Source organism: Colius striatus, chromosome 2 (assembly GCF_028858725.1).
Source record: "Colius striatus isolate bColStr4 chromosome 2, bColStr4.1.hap1, whole genome shotgun sequence".
Taxonomy (NCBI): Eukaryota; Metazoa; Chordata; class Aves; order Coliiformes; family Coliidae; genus Colius; species Colius striatus.
The window spans coordinates 46,447,547-46,461,318 of NC_084760.1; the positions used below are offsets into that span (position 1 = coordinate 46,447,547).

Here is a 13,772-nt window from a genome sequence, read left to right on the forward strand (position 1 = left end):
TGGGGATGGCATGGAGGAAGCCCACTGCCAGGGCTGTTAGTTCACAGCAGGATAGAGCTACTCCTCCACCCCTGGGGCCGCTGAGCAAAGCCAGGCCCCACCACAGCTGGCTGCACCCCACATTACAACCCTGTGGGGACTCCTGGGGCTGCACTGAGCCCTCAACTCACCTCTGACCCTGCACAGCTGATTCACAACCCTCCATCATCATCATCACCACCCTCGAGGGCTGCTCTTGGCCACCAGCCCGGGCCAGACCCAGCTGGGGAGGGGAGAAATGAGTCAAAGGGCAATTAAACATTAACTGCAGGCAGGAGGACAGCTCACAGGGCTTCCTTTGTTCCAAAGGAAGGGGGGTTTAATTTATAAAAAGAACACAACTTAGAACGTGACATGTGTGTGGAATGGTCTCCAAACATCTGGTCTGCTCTGTAAACAGGAGAAACCTCAAGGCTGGTGGCCAGAGTCACCTGAGGAGCAAACAGCAGGAGCTCTGGAAAGTCCCTGAGCAGCAGGAACCTTTAAACCACACCAGGCACCAAGATCTCACCCTCAAAGTGAAGTGTGCCATTCAGCAACAGCATCATTTACCCTCCTCAATGGGAAAAAAACCCCCATCAAAACCACAAAGAAACAGGTTTGAAGCCAGAGTTAAGTGCTCTCCTCCACTAGACAAGTGGGGAGGTTTCCAGTGAAGTCCAGAGTGTTCTAGAATGTGCAGAACAAGACCCCCTTGGTATAACTCATGCACACCCCACTGATTTCCCCCAGCTTTTTGTACATCAGGGAGGGGAAAAATTGAGGCATTTTAAACATTAACCTCTTGTAGCAACAACTCCCTTTGGTTATTGCTACACCAGAGGAGCAAAAAGTGTTTCCTAGCTTATTCTTTCCAGCAACCCAGCCCCAGAAACCAGAACGAGAGGAGAATGATTCTGGCTTTAAAGTCCCTTAATGCTTGCTGCCAAAAAAGGAGGTGGGGGATCTACTGTTGATTCATGATCTGTTTTGAAGGGGAAACACAGAAGAGCTGCCTTGAAGTGAAAAATAAGATATATATTGCACCGAACATAAGAGAAAACTCTTTCAAAGAGGGTAAGTGTAGAGTGGGGTGAGGACACATACACACAGTCAGTGGCTTCCATACCATAGCTTGGTGTCCTCCTGACCTTCCCTACCAAGCTCCCACAGCAGCAAGGAAAGAAAACAGAGGCCTGACAAAACCAGGGCAGCCCAGAGAATCCCCTGTTTGCTCTCCCCCAGGAACCTGGCAGCCACCACAGCTTTGCCCTCCCTCAGGAATGCAACAGCCAGATCCCAACTCACCCCAAGCACTTGTTGGGGACGGACACAGCTGACAGGCAGCTGTGCTGGGGGCTGAATTGCCTCCTCTTGGCTAAGCACCCTCCTCCTGCCTGTAAATAGCCAGGGCCACCCACACCTGAGGACAGGCCCTCAGGGAGCCTACTGGCACCTACTTAGAGCTTGTCAGCACAGTATGAGGAGAGTGCTGGGAGAGAGAAGCATGTGGCTTGAGGACTGCAGCCTTCAGGGCTCTTCCTGATGCTCAGGGGGGTGGAAAGTGGTGGCAGGAGACTCTGCTGTGAGGAGGGGGGTGCCTGGGGACAGCCATACTCCTGCAAAAGGGACCCTTCTTGGCACCACGATGGCTTGGGGAAATGGGGAAAAGGACACTCTTGGAGCCAGTTTCTCCCTACAGTGTGAAGTTTCCTCAAGGAACCCACCTTTCCCCTCTCTGCCAAAAGGGAGGTCGCTGGGGTTCAGAGGGAGGGAGACAGCTTTGCCTGACAAGTAAAACCACGCCTTCAGCAGGAACAGCCCCACAGGGGTGGTTCTGGGATAACCCAGGACTGACAACCCACTGCCTATCCTGGGCATCACCCACCCAGCACACTGATGCTTTCAGGAGCAGCAGTTTTGGGGTCAGAGATCTTGCTCTGCCCTTGCTGCATCCACAAGTTACGAGCCACACATCCAAACCCTCCCACGGCTGGTGACTCCTGTGAGGTGGGACACAGACAAGGAGGGAGAGACCTCATTGCTTCTGGCACTCACACTCACCATGACCTGGGGCCATGGATGCAGGGAGGGCTCCAGGGTCCCTCTCCCCTCCTCAGCACTCTGCCCCTTTGCAGCACCTCGCAGTTGAGTGCAGTCCTGCTCCCACAGCTGGTGCTGGGAGCACCTGTGGGCACGTGTGAGAAGGAGAGGGGTCTCCCACTGTCCTGGGGGCTATCTGGGAAGAGGGGAAGGTTTCCAGCTCAGAGTTGTTCTGTTCCCTACTTGATGTTTTTGAGGAGTGCAGTCCGGGCGTTCACCACGGCCTTGAAGGCGTCTTCGCTGCCGGGAGCCACACACTTGTCAGGGTGGAGCAGCACGGCCAGCTTCCGATAGGCTTTGTTCACTTCATCCCTGCAGATAGGACAGGAGTTAGGAGACCAAGAGGCACAGAACAGAGCCCAGCAGGGCCAGGAGCTTCCCCCAACACCCTTGTGAAGACACTTTTGAAGCATTCCCTCAGTGGCACTAAGGGACTCTGGGCTTTGAATCAGAGAATCACTTTGGTTGGAACAAGACCTTAAAGCTCCTCGAGTCCACCCCCTCCCCTCACAGTGCCAAGCCCACCACTACCCCAGGGCCCTCAGCCCCTCCTCATAATTTGGAAGTGATGCTATGGAGAAAGAGCTGCAGAAAAGCACACAAAGACACTTCTTGGTGTGGCATGAGAAGAGGAAGAGGGGGAGAACTCTTCCCATGGGGTGGATATGCCCTCCTCACTGTGGGAGTGCACAGGCGCCAATGCCCTACCCATGCCAGCCCCGTGCTTGTGCCACGTGCTGCAGGCCTGTGGAAGAGCAGGAGGTGGAAGGCAGCACAGAGTGACACTCACCCTGACTCAGCTGCGCATCACACGCCCACGAGCTCACAGCACTTCAGCCCTTTCACTCTGAGGGGGTGGATTCTGGTCCAAGGCAGATATTTGGATTCCAGGTACAGGCCATGGAGAGAGGGGGGGCAGCTCCTGAGGGAAGTGACAGCACTAATGGCACTGTAGACCTGCTCCTTGAGGGTGAGAGGAGGCTGGAGGAGGGGTTTGGCTCAAGACCTGCATCTCAGAGAGCCAACAGGAGGATTTCTGACTCTCAAATGATAAATGTTATCCAAAATTCCAGTCCCCTCCAATAAGGAGTACACAAGGGGAGTCACAGAATCCTTTTCATTGGAAAAGACCTTTAAGATCATCAATCCCAACACTAAACCATGTCCCTCAGCACTGATCCTTGTGTTTCAGAGAGAAGAAATCAAAGCATAACTCTGGTAGCCTTTTTTTAGCTGCTCAAGTCATACAGCACAAGTGGGAGATTGAATATCTAACCTCTTACAGAGGCCATCATCCCAAGGAAGGAAAGAGAAGGCTTCTCTTCTGGGAGTATCATTTCCAGGGGGAAGAGCTCTATCAATGCCTTTTGGAAAACACAGCAGCATAAAAGCTTCTCCAGGCACAAATCAGAGATTCTCTAAGCAGTTGAAGTTGGCAGGGCCCTGCGGAGCTCATCCATCCCAATCCCCTGCTAAAACAGGTTCCTCTCAATCAGGGGGCACAGGGATTTCTCAGCACTGATGAGGTCCCCCTCAGCCTTCTCTTCTCCAGGCTAAACAGCCCCAGGTCCCGCAGCCTTTCCTCCTCACAGAGATGTTCCAGTCCCCTCAGCATCTTTGTAGCCCTGCACTGGCCTCTCTCCAGCAGTTCCCTGTCTCTCTGGAACTGGGGAGCCCAGAACTGGACACAGGACTCCAGAAGAGGCCTGAGCAGGGCAGACAGGAGAAGGACCTCCCTCCACCTGCTGCCCACAATCTTCTCCATACAGCCAGTGAAGAGCAAGGAAAATCAAGCTGGAGCTGCTCTGAACACATCTGTCAAGTGAGTGACTAGAATTGGCTCAGCCTGAAGGCAGGATGCACGGTTGGGCAGCTGGCAGGGCTAAAGTTCTCATGTTCTTGATTTCCTCCTTGCCTCCAGCCTGGGAGGGATATTTGGTACTCAGGAGTTTGTGTTTCTTTTGCATTGCCTCAATTTTGGGGTAGATAATTGTGCCCAGTTCATAGATAAACCAAGGAGAGTCTGATAAGCAACTAGCCTAAAACATTAGAGGGTTAGAGAGCTTACAGACAGTCAGGTGAATGCTGAAGTCCCTCTCACCTCGTGGCACCGGGTTTGACCCCCAACATGTCCCAGCTGTCCTTGCTGCTGCGGATCCTGCGAATGGCATCTGCCTGCTCCTTGGTGAAGCCGACCCCCACGCTGGAAAGGGGCCGCTTCCCCCCATTGTCACATAGGTCAATGATGGCTGAGTAGAAATTCTGCAGACACAAGGAGGACTTTGTGTGAAAGAATGGTCCCCAAAGGCAGTGGCAGTGCATAGGAGACTCCACTGCCATCACAAGCTGTGATTTCATCCTCTAAAGCATGAGGGAGATTTGGACAGCTGATGAACGTTCACATATAAAATCAGAGAATCCTTTAGATTGGAAAAGACTTTTAAGATCATCAAATCCACCCCCTCCCCTCACAGTGCCAAGCCCACCACTAACCCATGTCCCTCAGCACCTCAGCTACACAGCTTTGCAATAGCTCCAGGGATGGGGACTCCACCAGCTCCCTGGGCAGCCTGGGACAGGGGCTGACAACCCTGTTTCATATTGTCCTGTCACTCAGCTCAGGAGCAGAGACTGTCTCCCCCTTGGCCACAACCTCCTGTCAGGGAGTTGCAGAGAGTGATGCTGTCTCCACTTAGGCTCCTGTTCTCCAGGTTGAACACCCCCAGGGCCCTCAGCCCCTCCCCAGCACACTTGTGCTCCAGCCCCTTCCCCAGCTCCGCTGCCCGGCTCTGGACACGCTGCGGCCCCTCAGTGTCCCTCTGGCAGTGAGGGGCCCAACACTGAACACAGCACTCGAGCTGCGGCCTCACCAGGGCCCAGCACAGGGGACGGCCACTGCCCTGGGCCTGCTGCCACACCACTGCTGATACAAGCCAGGGTGCCACTGGCCTTCTTGCTCACCTGGGTATGCTGCTGCCTCATCTTCAGCTGCTGGCACCAACCCTCCCAGACCCTTTCCTGCTTGCAGCCCCTCTGCCCCAGCCTGGAGCGTTGCCTGGGGTTGCTGTGGCCTACTTTTCGCTATCTGGGCCATTGGGGACTGAGATAGCCCAGTCTCGGGGAAAACAGATCCTGCAGGGGGCCTTGGGACAGACTGAGGAGGCCAGGTCACACATTGATCTCAAGCCCCCTTCAGTTCAGTGGTAGACCTGAGTAAGTCTAGGTGGGCATCTCTTCTTTGTGAGCCCAACATGGCACGAGGGATCATCAGGTATCAGCAATACAGTACTAGGCCCATCTCTGGACTGGAAAGACCATTACTGGTCCTAAGCTCAACAGCTACAGCTTTCTCAAGGTGATATTTCACTAGGAAGACAGCTCTGGGACAGAAGAGGCAACAGGTTTTCAGAGAATCCCAGAATTGCGGGGATTAGAAGGGCCCTGCAGAGCTCATCCAGCCCAAGTCCCTTCTCAAGCAGGTTCCCCTCCATCAGGGGGCACAGGAAAGTGTGCAGGCGGGTTTGGAAACCTCCCAGAAAGGAGCCTCCACACCCTCCCTGGGCAGCCTGGGCCAGGGCTCCCTCACCTCAACAGTAAACTTCTTCCAGTGGCACTTGCTGGGTTCCAGCCTGTGCCCATTACCCCTTGTCCTGGCACTGGCCACCACACAACAAACACTGGCCCCATCCTCTCCACACCCACCCTTTAGGGATTTCTCAGCACTGATGAGACTCCCCCTCAGCCTTCTCTTCTCCAAGCTGAACAGCCCCAGGTCCTGCAGCCTTTCCTCCTCACAGAGATGTTCCAGTCCCCTCAGTATCCTGGTAGCCTTGTCCTGGCTTCTCTCCAGCAGTTCCCTGTCTCTCTTGAGCTGATGAGCCCAAAACTGGACACAGGACTCCAGATGAGACCTCAGCAAGGCAGAGGAGAGTAGGAGGAGAACCTCCCTCCACCTGCTGCCCACACTCTTCTTGATGCGCCCCAGGATGCCACTGGCTTTCTCAGCAACTTTTTTGGATCCAAGCAGTTCAGGGGATATCCTGTCATCAAATCCCTGCTTCCTGTGGTGTCTGTGCCCACATCACTTTCATTTCACCTTACCTGAAACATCTCGTTGATTCCTTCTCCTGTCTGGGCTGATGTCTCAAAGTAGAGGAAGCCCCGACCCTCTGCCCAGAGCCGCCCCTCACTTTCATCCACGCTGCGGTGTTTGGCACAGTCAATCTGGAGCAGGGGTAAAGGCAGAGATCAGACCCAGGCAGGAACCACGTGCCCATAGCAGCTGGAGGAACATAGCCCCAAGGCCGAAAGCCTCACAGTGGGTAAGAGGCATGTCTGATTGGAGGGGCTGTTTGCTTGTCCTGAGGCCATATGGTAAAAAAGCACAGCAAAATGGAAGTAAAAAGGCCTTTGAGGAGTTTATCTAGTCCAGAGACAAAGTGACCTCTATTTGATCCCTTCCTGACTGATGTGTGACTACCACATTCCCAAAATCCTGTTGAAATGAGGTCTCCAGTGCTCCTCACACATAAAAAACTGCTTTTTAGGTTTTAAGAGTATGCTGGACAGCATATTTCATGTCAATTTCCTCACTGAATTCATGTTTCACTGAGTCTTTTGACACTGAAATGTTAAAATAACAAAATCAGTTCCAGTTTGTTTTCCCTGTATTCAGGCAGGCAAGCAGAACGAAAGCAAAGCTGGGACAGATGAGATCCTGTCTGGGCAGTGTACATGCATCCAGTAACAGCACATAAAGAGCACAAACCAGAGGCAAAAGTCTGCATCTGAAATTCAAGAAACTACTGGAAGTGTTTGAAAATTAAGTTCCGTTCTGTGTTGCTTCATTTCATCAGCTAAAGATCATCTGGTACAGGAAAAGCCTCATAGACAGAAAGACACAGATCTGGCTTTTAGTCTTCTAAACAACCTAACAACATCTCCCTTGCTGCAGCTGGAGCCCAACAGCCTGGGCTCCAGCTGGGAACACCGGGAGCCCTTAGGGTTTGCAATCAGGACTATGTTGCAGCTCAGCTCCCCACCATGCCCACCTTGTTGGCACACACAACGAAGACAATGTTCTCCATGTTGCCGTGGGGGCCCAGCTCCTGCTTCATCTCTGCCAGCCACGCGTCCAGCGCGTCAAAGGACTCCTTCTGCCCCACGTCATAGACCAGGATGACCCCCTGTGTGTCCTTGTAAAACTCGTTCCTCACCTGCAGGCAAGAAGGGAGAGTGTTGGCATCAACCACAGGCTAACAGCACATGGGCCAGAGGATTTGGGGGAATGCTATTAGATACCGTGATAAAAATCTTATCTCTGCTGAAGAAGAGGATCCCAGAAAAAGGACAGATGGGGAAACACAAATATTGCCCTGACTGCAAACCCATCCCAGGGAAGTGATCAACCCAGAAAAGATCCACCTCCACACACATACAAAAAGCAGAGACACAGACAAGGTGTTAGACAAACTCTGGAAGGTCTGAGAGTTGTTTAGAGACCTCTTTGCACATGTGTGATTCCTTGTGTATGAGGCAGCAGGACATAGCATCATAAAATCATTTCAGTTCTTCTTAAAATCGTTTTAGACCTTCTTGCTCTTGGCACCTTGCTGACAGGAGGCTGTAGTGAGCTGGGGGTTGGTCTCTGCTCCCAAGCTACAAGCAACAGGACAAGAGGAAACAGCCTCAAGTTGCCCCAGGGGAAGTTTAGATTGGAGCTGAGGAAGAACTTTTTCCCTGAGAGGGTTGTCAGCCCCTGTCCCAGGCTGCCCAGGGAGCTGGTGGAGTCCCCATCCCTGGAGCTATTGCAAAGCCGTGTAGCTGAGGTGCTGATGGACATGGGTTAGTGGTGGGCTTGGCACTGTGAGGGGACGGGGTGGAATTGAAGAGCTTAAAGGTCTTTTCCAGCCTCAACAACTCTATGATTCTACAACACACTACAGTTTACAAGCACTAAATGCTGAAAACACAAATCCAACAAAGCGGCATCAGTTTTCTGTCTTGTCACTCCTCCTTTGCCACATATTTATCCAGCGAACTGACAGATGAAGCCCATTACACTTTCCAAGGACTCAGAGGCTTTCTCTCATCCATTGTCTCTCATATGGATTGTCTGTGGTATAGCCAGAAAGTCAATACACACTAGCAGCTCCTACATCTAAGTGACAACTGTGCTGCATAGACCTCTGCTGATCTCATCTGCATCTGATCAGTCTTTACTGTCTTGTCTTTCAATTTCTTTATGCTGCCAGTTGTGTTCCCCCATATCCTTGCTTTCTGCTCTATTCCAGGCTGTTCTTAATTTACTACATCCCACTGGTTCCTTGTACTATGTCAGGACTCACAAACCCAAATCAATAGAGAGGCAAATAATACAGAAATCCTTTTTTGTGCCCAAAACTTCAGTGCATGCCACAAACAAATGCTGAGAGGACTGGGGAGGAATGGGAGGCTTAGGAGATAAATGAGAGTTGATAGCCAGGCAGTCACCTGACCAGTATAAGCCATTACAGCCCTCATTGTTGCCTCACTGTTTTGCCCACCCTCATTTTTTACTCTTTTCACAGAATCACAGTGGTAGGGGTTGGAAGGGATCTCTAAAGATTATCTAGTCCTATCCACCTACTAAAGCAGTTTGACCTAGATGAAGTCACACAGGAACACATCCAGGCAGGTTTGGAAACCTCCTGAGAAGGAGACTCCACACCCTACATTGACAGCTTGGGTCAGGGCTCCCTCATCCTCACAGTAAAGCAGTTTTTCCTTAAAGTGGAACTTCTTGTGTTCCAGCTTTTGTCCATTACCCCTTGTCCTGACATTGGACAATACAGAATAATAAAAAAAAAAAAAGAGGTGTTGTCCCATTCCCTTGACATACACTTTTCAAATACTAACACTAACACTTTTCAACTATTAATGAGGTCCCCCCTCAGCCTTCTCTTCTCCAGGCTGAACAGCCCCAGGTCTCGCAGCCTTTCCTCCTCACACAGATGTTCCAGTGCCCTCAGTATCTTGGTGGCCCTGAACTGGCCTCTCTCCAGCAGTTTCCTGTCTCTCTGGAGCTGGGGAGCCCAGAAGTGGACACAGGACTCCAGATGAGGCCTCACCAGGGCAGAGGACAGGGGGAGAATAACCTCCCTCCACCTGCTGCTCACACTCTTCTTGATGCGCCCCAGGATGCCATTGGCACATTGCCGCTCATGTTTAGTTTATTATCAACCAGAACTCCCAGGTCTCTGTCCACAGAGCTGCTCTCCAGCAGGTCAAGCCCAACTTTTAAATCACATTAATTGGTATTATCACATTAGTTAGCATTTATCACATTATAAACTGCTCTTTCCTGACACTCTGTACATTTTTTTTATTAGTCACAAGATGCTGCTTTGCCAAGCATCAAGAGTACAGTTATAGTTCAGATACATTTGGTATACTGGTATACATTTCACAGTTAAAACAACAGGATTACACTGGATAAACACTTAATGTTCCTTTCTGCCACTTCTAGGCCCGTTTTATTCCTTTGTTTATAATTTAAACTAAATGTGATTAGCAGTGAGCACAATCACTCCTTTGTGCCAGCTCTCCAAAGTGCACGTGGTAGTCTGTGTGTTCAGATCTTAATGTTCCATCTTGCCAGCTCCTCTGTGTAAACAGTACTGTTTCCTACTTGTATAGCAAATAATTTTAGAATGGAATAGAATATGACAATTGGAAGGGACTTAAAATGATCATCTAGTCCATCTGCAAGTATTCTACAGCACTTTGTTCATGGATTAGGATGATAGTATGCTACAAATGCCCAAGGTAAGCTCCAGAAATCTCTCAATCTGAGTAAATTTAACCTCAAGATGGGCAGCTTCAGAAGCAGAAAGAGGTACTTGGAAGTAAGAGTTAGCCAGGCGGGAGTGGCAGCATGGCCAAACCTCACACACATGGTCTCTGAGAAAGCTGCTGGGTTACTCCTTCTGTCAAGAGTTATTTGTGGCATTATTGGTTTCAATTTTAATAACTTTGTTTTCCTTTTCCTTATCAGCCAGAGGGACTAAGACGAGGTCACTAGAGCCGTTTATGCCAGTGCTGGCTGTTTCTGCCTGCGTTGATCTGCACACTCAGCCGTGTGTACGTATATATAAGACTAGTATAGGTGTGCTGTGTGTGCCCACGGGGGATACACACTCAGCCTTGGAGAGTATTGAGAAGCTGTGGCAGCTTCACCTCCATCAGGGTCCTGCATTTGACAGCCTCTCTCTGCAGGGAGTCACTGCAGTGGGGATTTCTAGCAGTGGCTTGAATTAGGTGTCTATGGCAGGAAAGAAGGGAGTCTATTGTAGCAAAGGAAGCTCCTAAGAAATGTTCCTAAGTTTCCCAACCCAAAATAAATTTCATGCTGAACTGAGGAAAGCTAATGGGTGCTGAACATTTCCAAGGTGGGCTGGCTGAGAGCAGCACCTGCCTTACCTCATAGAAGAAGGGGTGTCCTGCCATGTCAAAGATGTTCACCTTGATCTCTCGGTCTCGAACCTGCACTCTGAAAGAGAAGGGGGAAATGCTTCAGAAGTCTCCAGCTCAGCCCTTGCACAGGCTGTGCCCCAGAGGAATAGGTCTTATCTCTGCCAGCCCTATACAGAAGGCCACATGATTTCTGACACAAGCACCTTGGTTTATATCAGCAGTGGTGTGGCAGCAGGCCCAGGGCAGTGGCCATCCCCTGTGCTGGGCCCTGGTGAGGCTGCAGCACAAGCCTGGAGCACAGTCCTGCTGGGGAGGAGCTGAGGGCCCTGGGAGTGTTCAGTCTGGAGGAGCCTGAGGGGAGACAGGATCACTCTCTGTAACTCCCTGACAGGAGGTTGTTGCCAGGGGAGGTCAGTCTCTTCTCCCAAGTAACAGGTGGTAGGACAAGAGGAAATGGCCTCAGGTTGCCCCAGGGGAGATTTAGATTGGAGCTGAGGAACAATTTCTTCCCCAGAGGCTCATCCAACCCTGGCACAGGTTGCCAAAGGTCATTCTCAACCCTGGAGCTACTGCAAAGCTGTGTAGCTGAGGTGCTGAGGGACAAGGGTTAGTGGTCAGGGACAGAAAAATCAGTAAGAAGTTCTGGGTGTTGGGGTTTAATGGCTAGAAAACTGTCCTGAGAGAGTCATACAAGGAGGACAGCACTAGCCGTGGATGGAGCATGATAATGGGGAGCTGCATTACCAGGGGAAGGCAGATTATGCAAGTTACCATAGTATTAAAACAGAAATGCAGACTCTGCCATGGAAACTAAGCAGACAGGGCAGTGTGGTTACTCACAAGGTGGAGGTGTGGGACAGCCTCACTGTACCTCTTCTCTGTCTCTGTGCAGGGAGGTGCCTCCCACAGCAGATTCCTCACCCAGGCCAGAGCAGACCCACACCCATCATCTGAGATCCCAGAGATCATCCCATTCTCACAGTGGCTCATCTTGCTCTCTTATGATTCCTCACCACAAAGTGACTTACTTGGTGACGCCGTAGTCGATACCTATAGTCGCCAAATATTTTGGGACGAACCTCTTCTCACAGTAACGCTTTATAATGCAGCTCTGGGAAAAGGAAAAGGGAGTCTCAGTGGGATGTCACCATATTCCCTAACATTCACATTGACAGGGAGTTTGCTGGGTGGGTGCACAGACATTGAGTTGAGTTGGAGGCCTGTGACCAGTGGGGTTCCACAGGGATCGGTTCTGGGGCCAGTCTTGTTCAACATCTTCATCAATAACCTGGATGAGGGGACAGAGTGACCCTCAGCAAGTTCCCTGATGGCACCAAACTGGGAGGACTGGCTGATTCACCAGAGACTGTGCTGCCACTCAGCCAGGTCTGGACACACTGAGAGCGGGGCAGAGAGGAGCCTCCCGAGGTTCAACAAGGGCAAGTGCAGAGTCCTGCACATGGGGAGGAACAACCCCATGCACCAGGACAGGCTGGGGGTGACCTGCTGGAGAGCAGCTCTGCAGAGAGAGACCTGGGAGTGCTAGTTGACAATAAATTAACCATGAGCCAGCAATGTGCCCTTGTGGGCAAGAAAGTCAATGACATCTTGGGATACATCAAGAACAGTGTGTGAAGCAGGTCGAGGGAGGTTCTGCTCCACTTCTCCTCTAACTTGGTGAGGCCTCATCTAGAGTCCTGTGTCCAGTTCTGGACTCCCCAGCTCAAGAGAGACAGGGAACTGCTGGAGAGAGGCCAGTGCAGGGCTACCAAGATGCTGAGGGCACTGGAACATCTGTGTGAGGAGGAAAGGCTGCATGACTTGGGGCTGTTTAGCCTGGAAAAGGCTGGGAAGGGGGCTCTTATCAATGCTGATAAATTCCTAAAAAGCAGATGTGGAGAGGGTGGGGCCAGTCTTTCTTCTTTGGTGTCCAGTGCCAGGACAAGGGGTAATAGGCACAAGCTGGAACCCAGCAAGTGCCACTGGCACAGGAGGAGAAACTTGTTTGGTGTTGAGGTGAGGGAGCCCTGGCCCAGGCTGCCCAGGGAGGGTGTGGAGGCTCCTTCTCAGGATGTTTCCAAACCCGCCTGGACACGTTCCTGTGCCCTCTGATGGAGGGGAACCTGCTTGAGCAGGGGCTTGGTCTGGATGAGCTCTGCAGGGCCCTGACAACCCCCATTTGGGGATTCTGTGATTCTGCCCCAAGTCCCTAAACTACCCAGAACCAAAACAGCAAACATTCCCATTAGCAGCTTGCTTTCTGCAAAGCAAGGAAAGCCCGGATCCCAGCCAGGTTCGGTTATTCCTTACCTGTTTGGAGATCAGAGTGCCAAGAAACTCGTGATTTATTCTCCCACAGAAAACATTCCGCCTACAGGAGCAACATGTTCAGGGGCCCGGGGGTTGCCCGCTCCCAGAAAAGGCACGGCGAACATTTCGGCTGCCCGAGCAGACAGGGCAATGCTCGCTCAGGTTCACATCAGCTCCCACCAGCCCCACGTCTGCCCCTGACTGGCAGAGATACCGCTTAGGGAGGTCAGTCGGCTGATACCGGTCACGGAGCAATAGACGCCATCGAGATGAGCGCCTTGGAGCAGCGGCTGCTTCAGCCCTGCGCCGGGGTTGCCGCGCGGCGGTGAATACGAAGGAGCCCGGGCGTGGTGAAGGCCGCTGTCAGCACAGACCCCGAACGGCGCCCTGCCTCCCACCGCCTGTTTCAGGGCCCGCCCCTTGCCCGGCGGCCAATGAAATCCGCCGTTACAACTCGCAGCCTCGCCCCCGACGCTGTTAAACCTTCACTCCGCCCATCCTCCCGCCTGACACTGCTCCTGATTGGCTCCCGCCGGCCGACACGGCCGCCAATCCGCGGCTCTCTAGCAGAACGGCCACCTGCCCGCTGCTGTGCATTGGCTGCGGGCCTGCCCGGTACCGCCCCCCCGCCAATCGCAGCGCCTCACCTTGCCCACCTCCGCGTTCCCCATGGAGATCACTTTAATTCGCAGCGCCTTGCGCGTCTCTTTCCGCTTCGGCGGGTTCGCCTCCATGGCGGGCCGGGGCGGTGCAGGCCGGGGCGGGCCCGGTGGAAGCGGCGGAAGGAGGGAGAGAAGGAGCGCAAGAGCGCTGCGGTCCCGGGAACCGCCTCAGCGCCTTGCGCCTCTGCTCTCGCGAGACTTCCGCCGCCAACGGCCCGTCGTTCT

General features: G+C 52.4%; 1 protein-coding gene across 3 annotated transcripts; it reads right to left on the minus strand.

The window, feature by feature from the left end:
* Window positions 1–989: 989 nt before the first annotated feature.
* Window positions 990–13,738, minus strand: DNAJC27 (DnaJ heat shock protein family (Hsp40) member C27). Of its 3 annotated transcripts, none has more exons than XM_061990845.1 (7): window positions 13,533–13,738; window positions 11,604–11,686; window positions 10,582–10,651; window positions 7,173–7,337; window positions 6,223–6,345; window positions 4,223–4,383; window positions 990–2,433 (listed from the first exon to the last, which is right to left on the minus strand). In XM_061990845.1, exons 1-7 carry the CDS (start codon window positions 13,617–13,619, stop codon window positions 2,301–2,303), a joined length of 822 nt encoding a protein of 273 aa, XP_061846829.1. In that variant the 5' UTR covers window positions 13,620–13,738; the 3' UTR covers window positions 990–2,300. The 3 variants fall into 3 exon arrangements, with proteins under 3 accessions (XP_061846829.1, XP_061846831.1, XP_061846830.1); XM_061990846.1 differs by having other exon boundaries at window positions 2,382–2,433; window positions 4,190–4,383; XM_061990847.1 differs by lacking the exons at window positions 10,582–10,651; window positions 11,604–11,686.
* Between the last annotated feature and the right edge of the window lie 34 nt (window positions 13,739–13,772).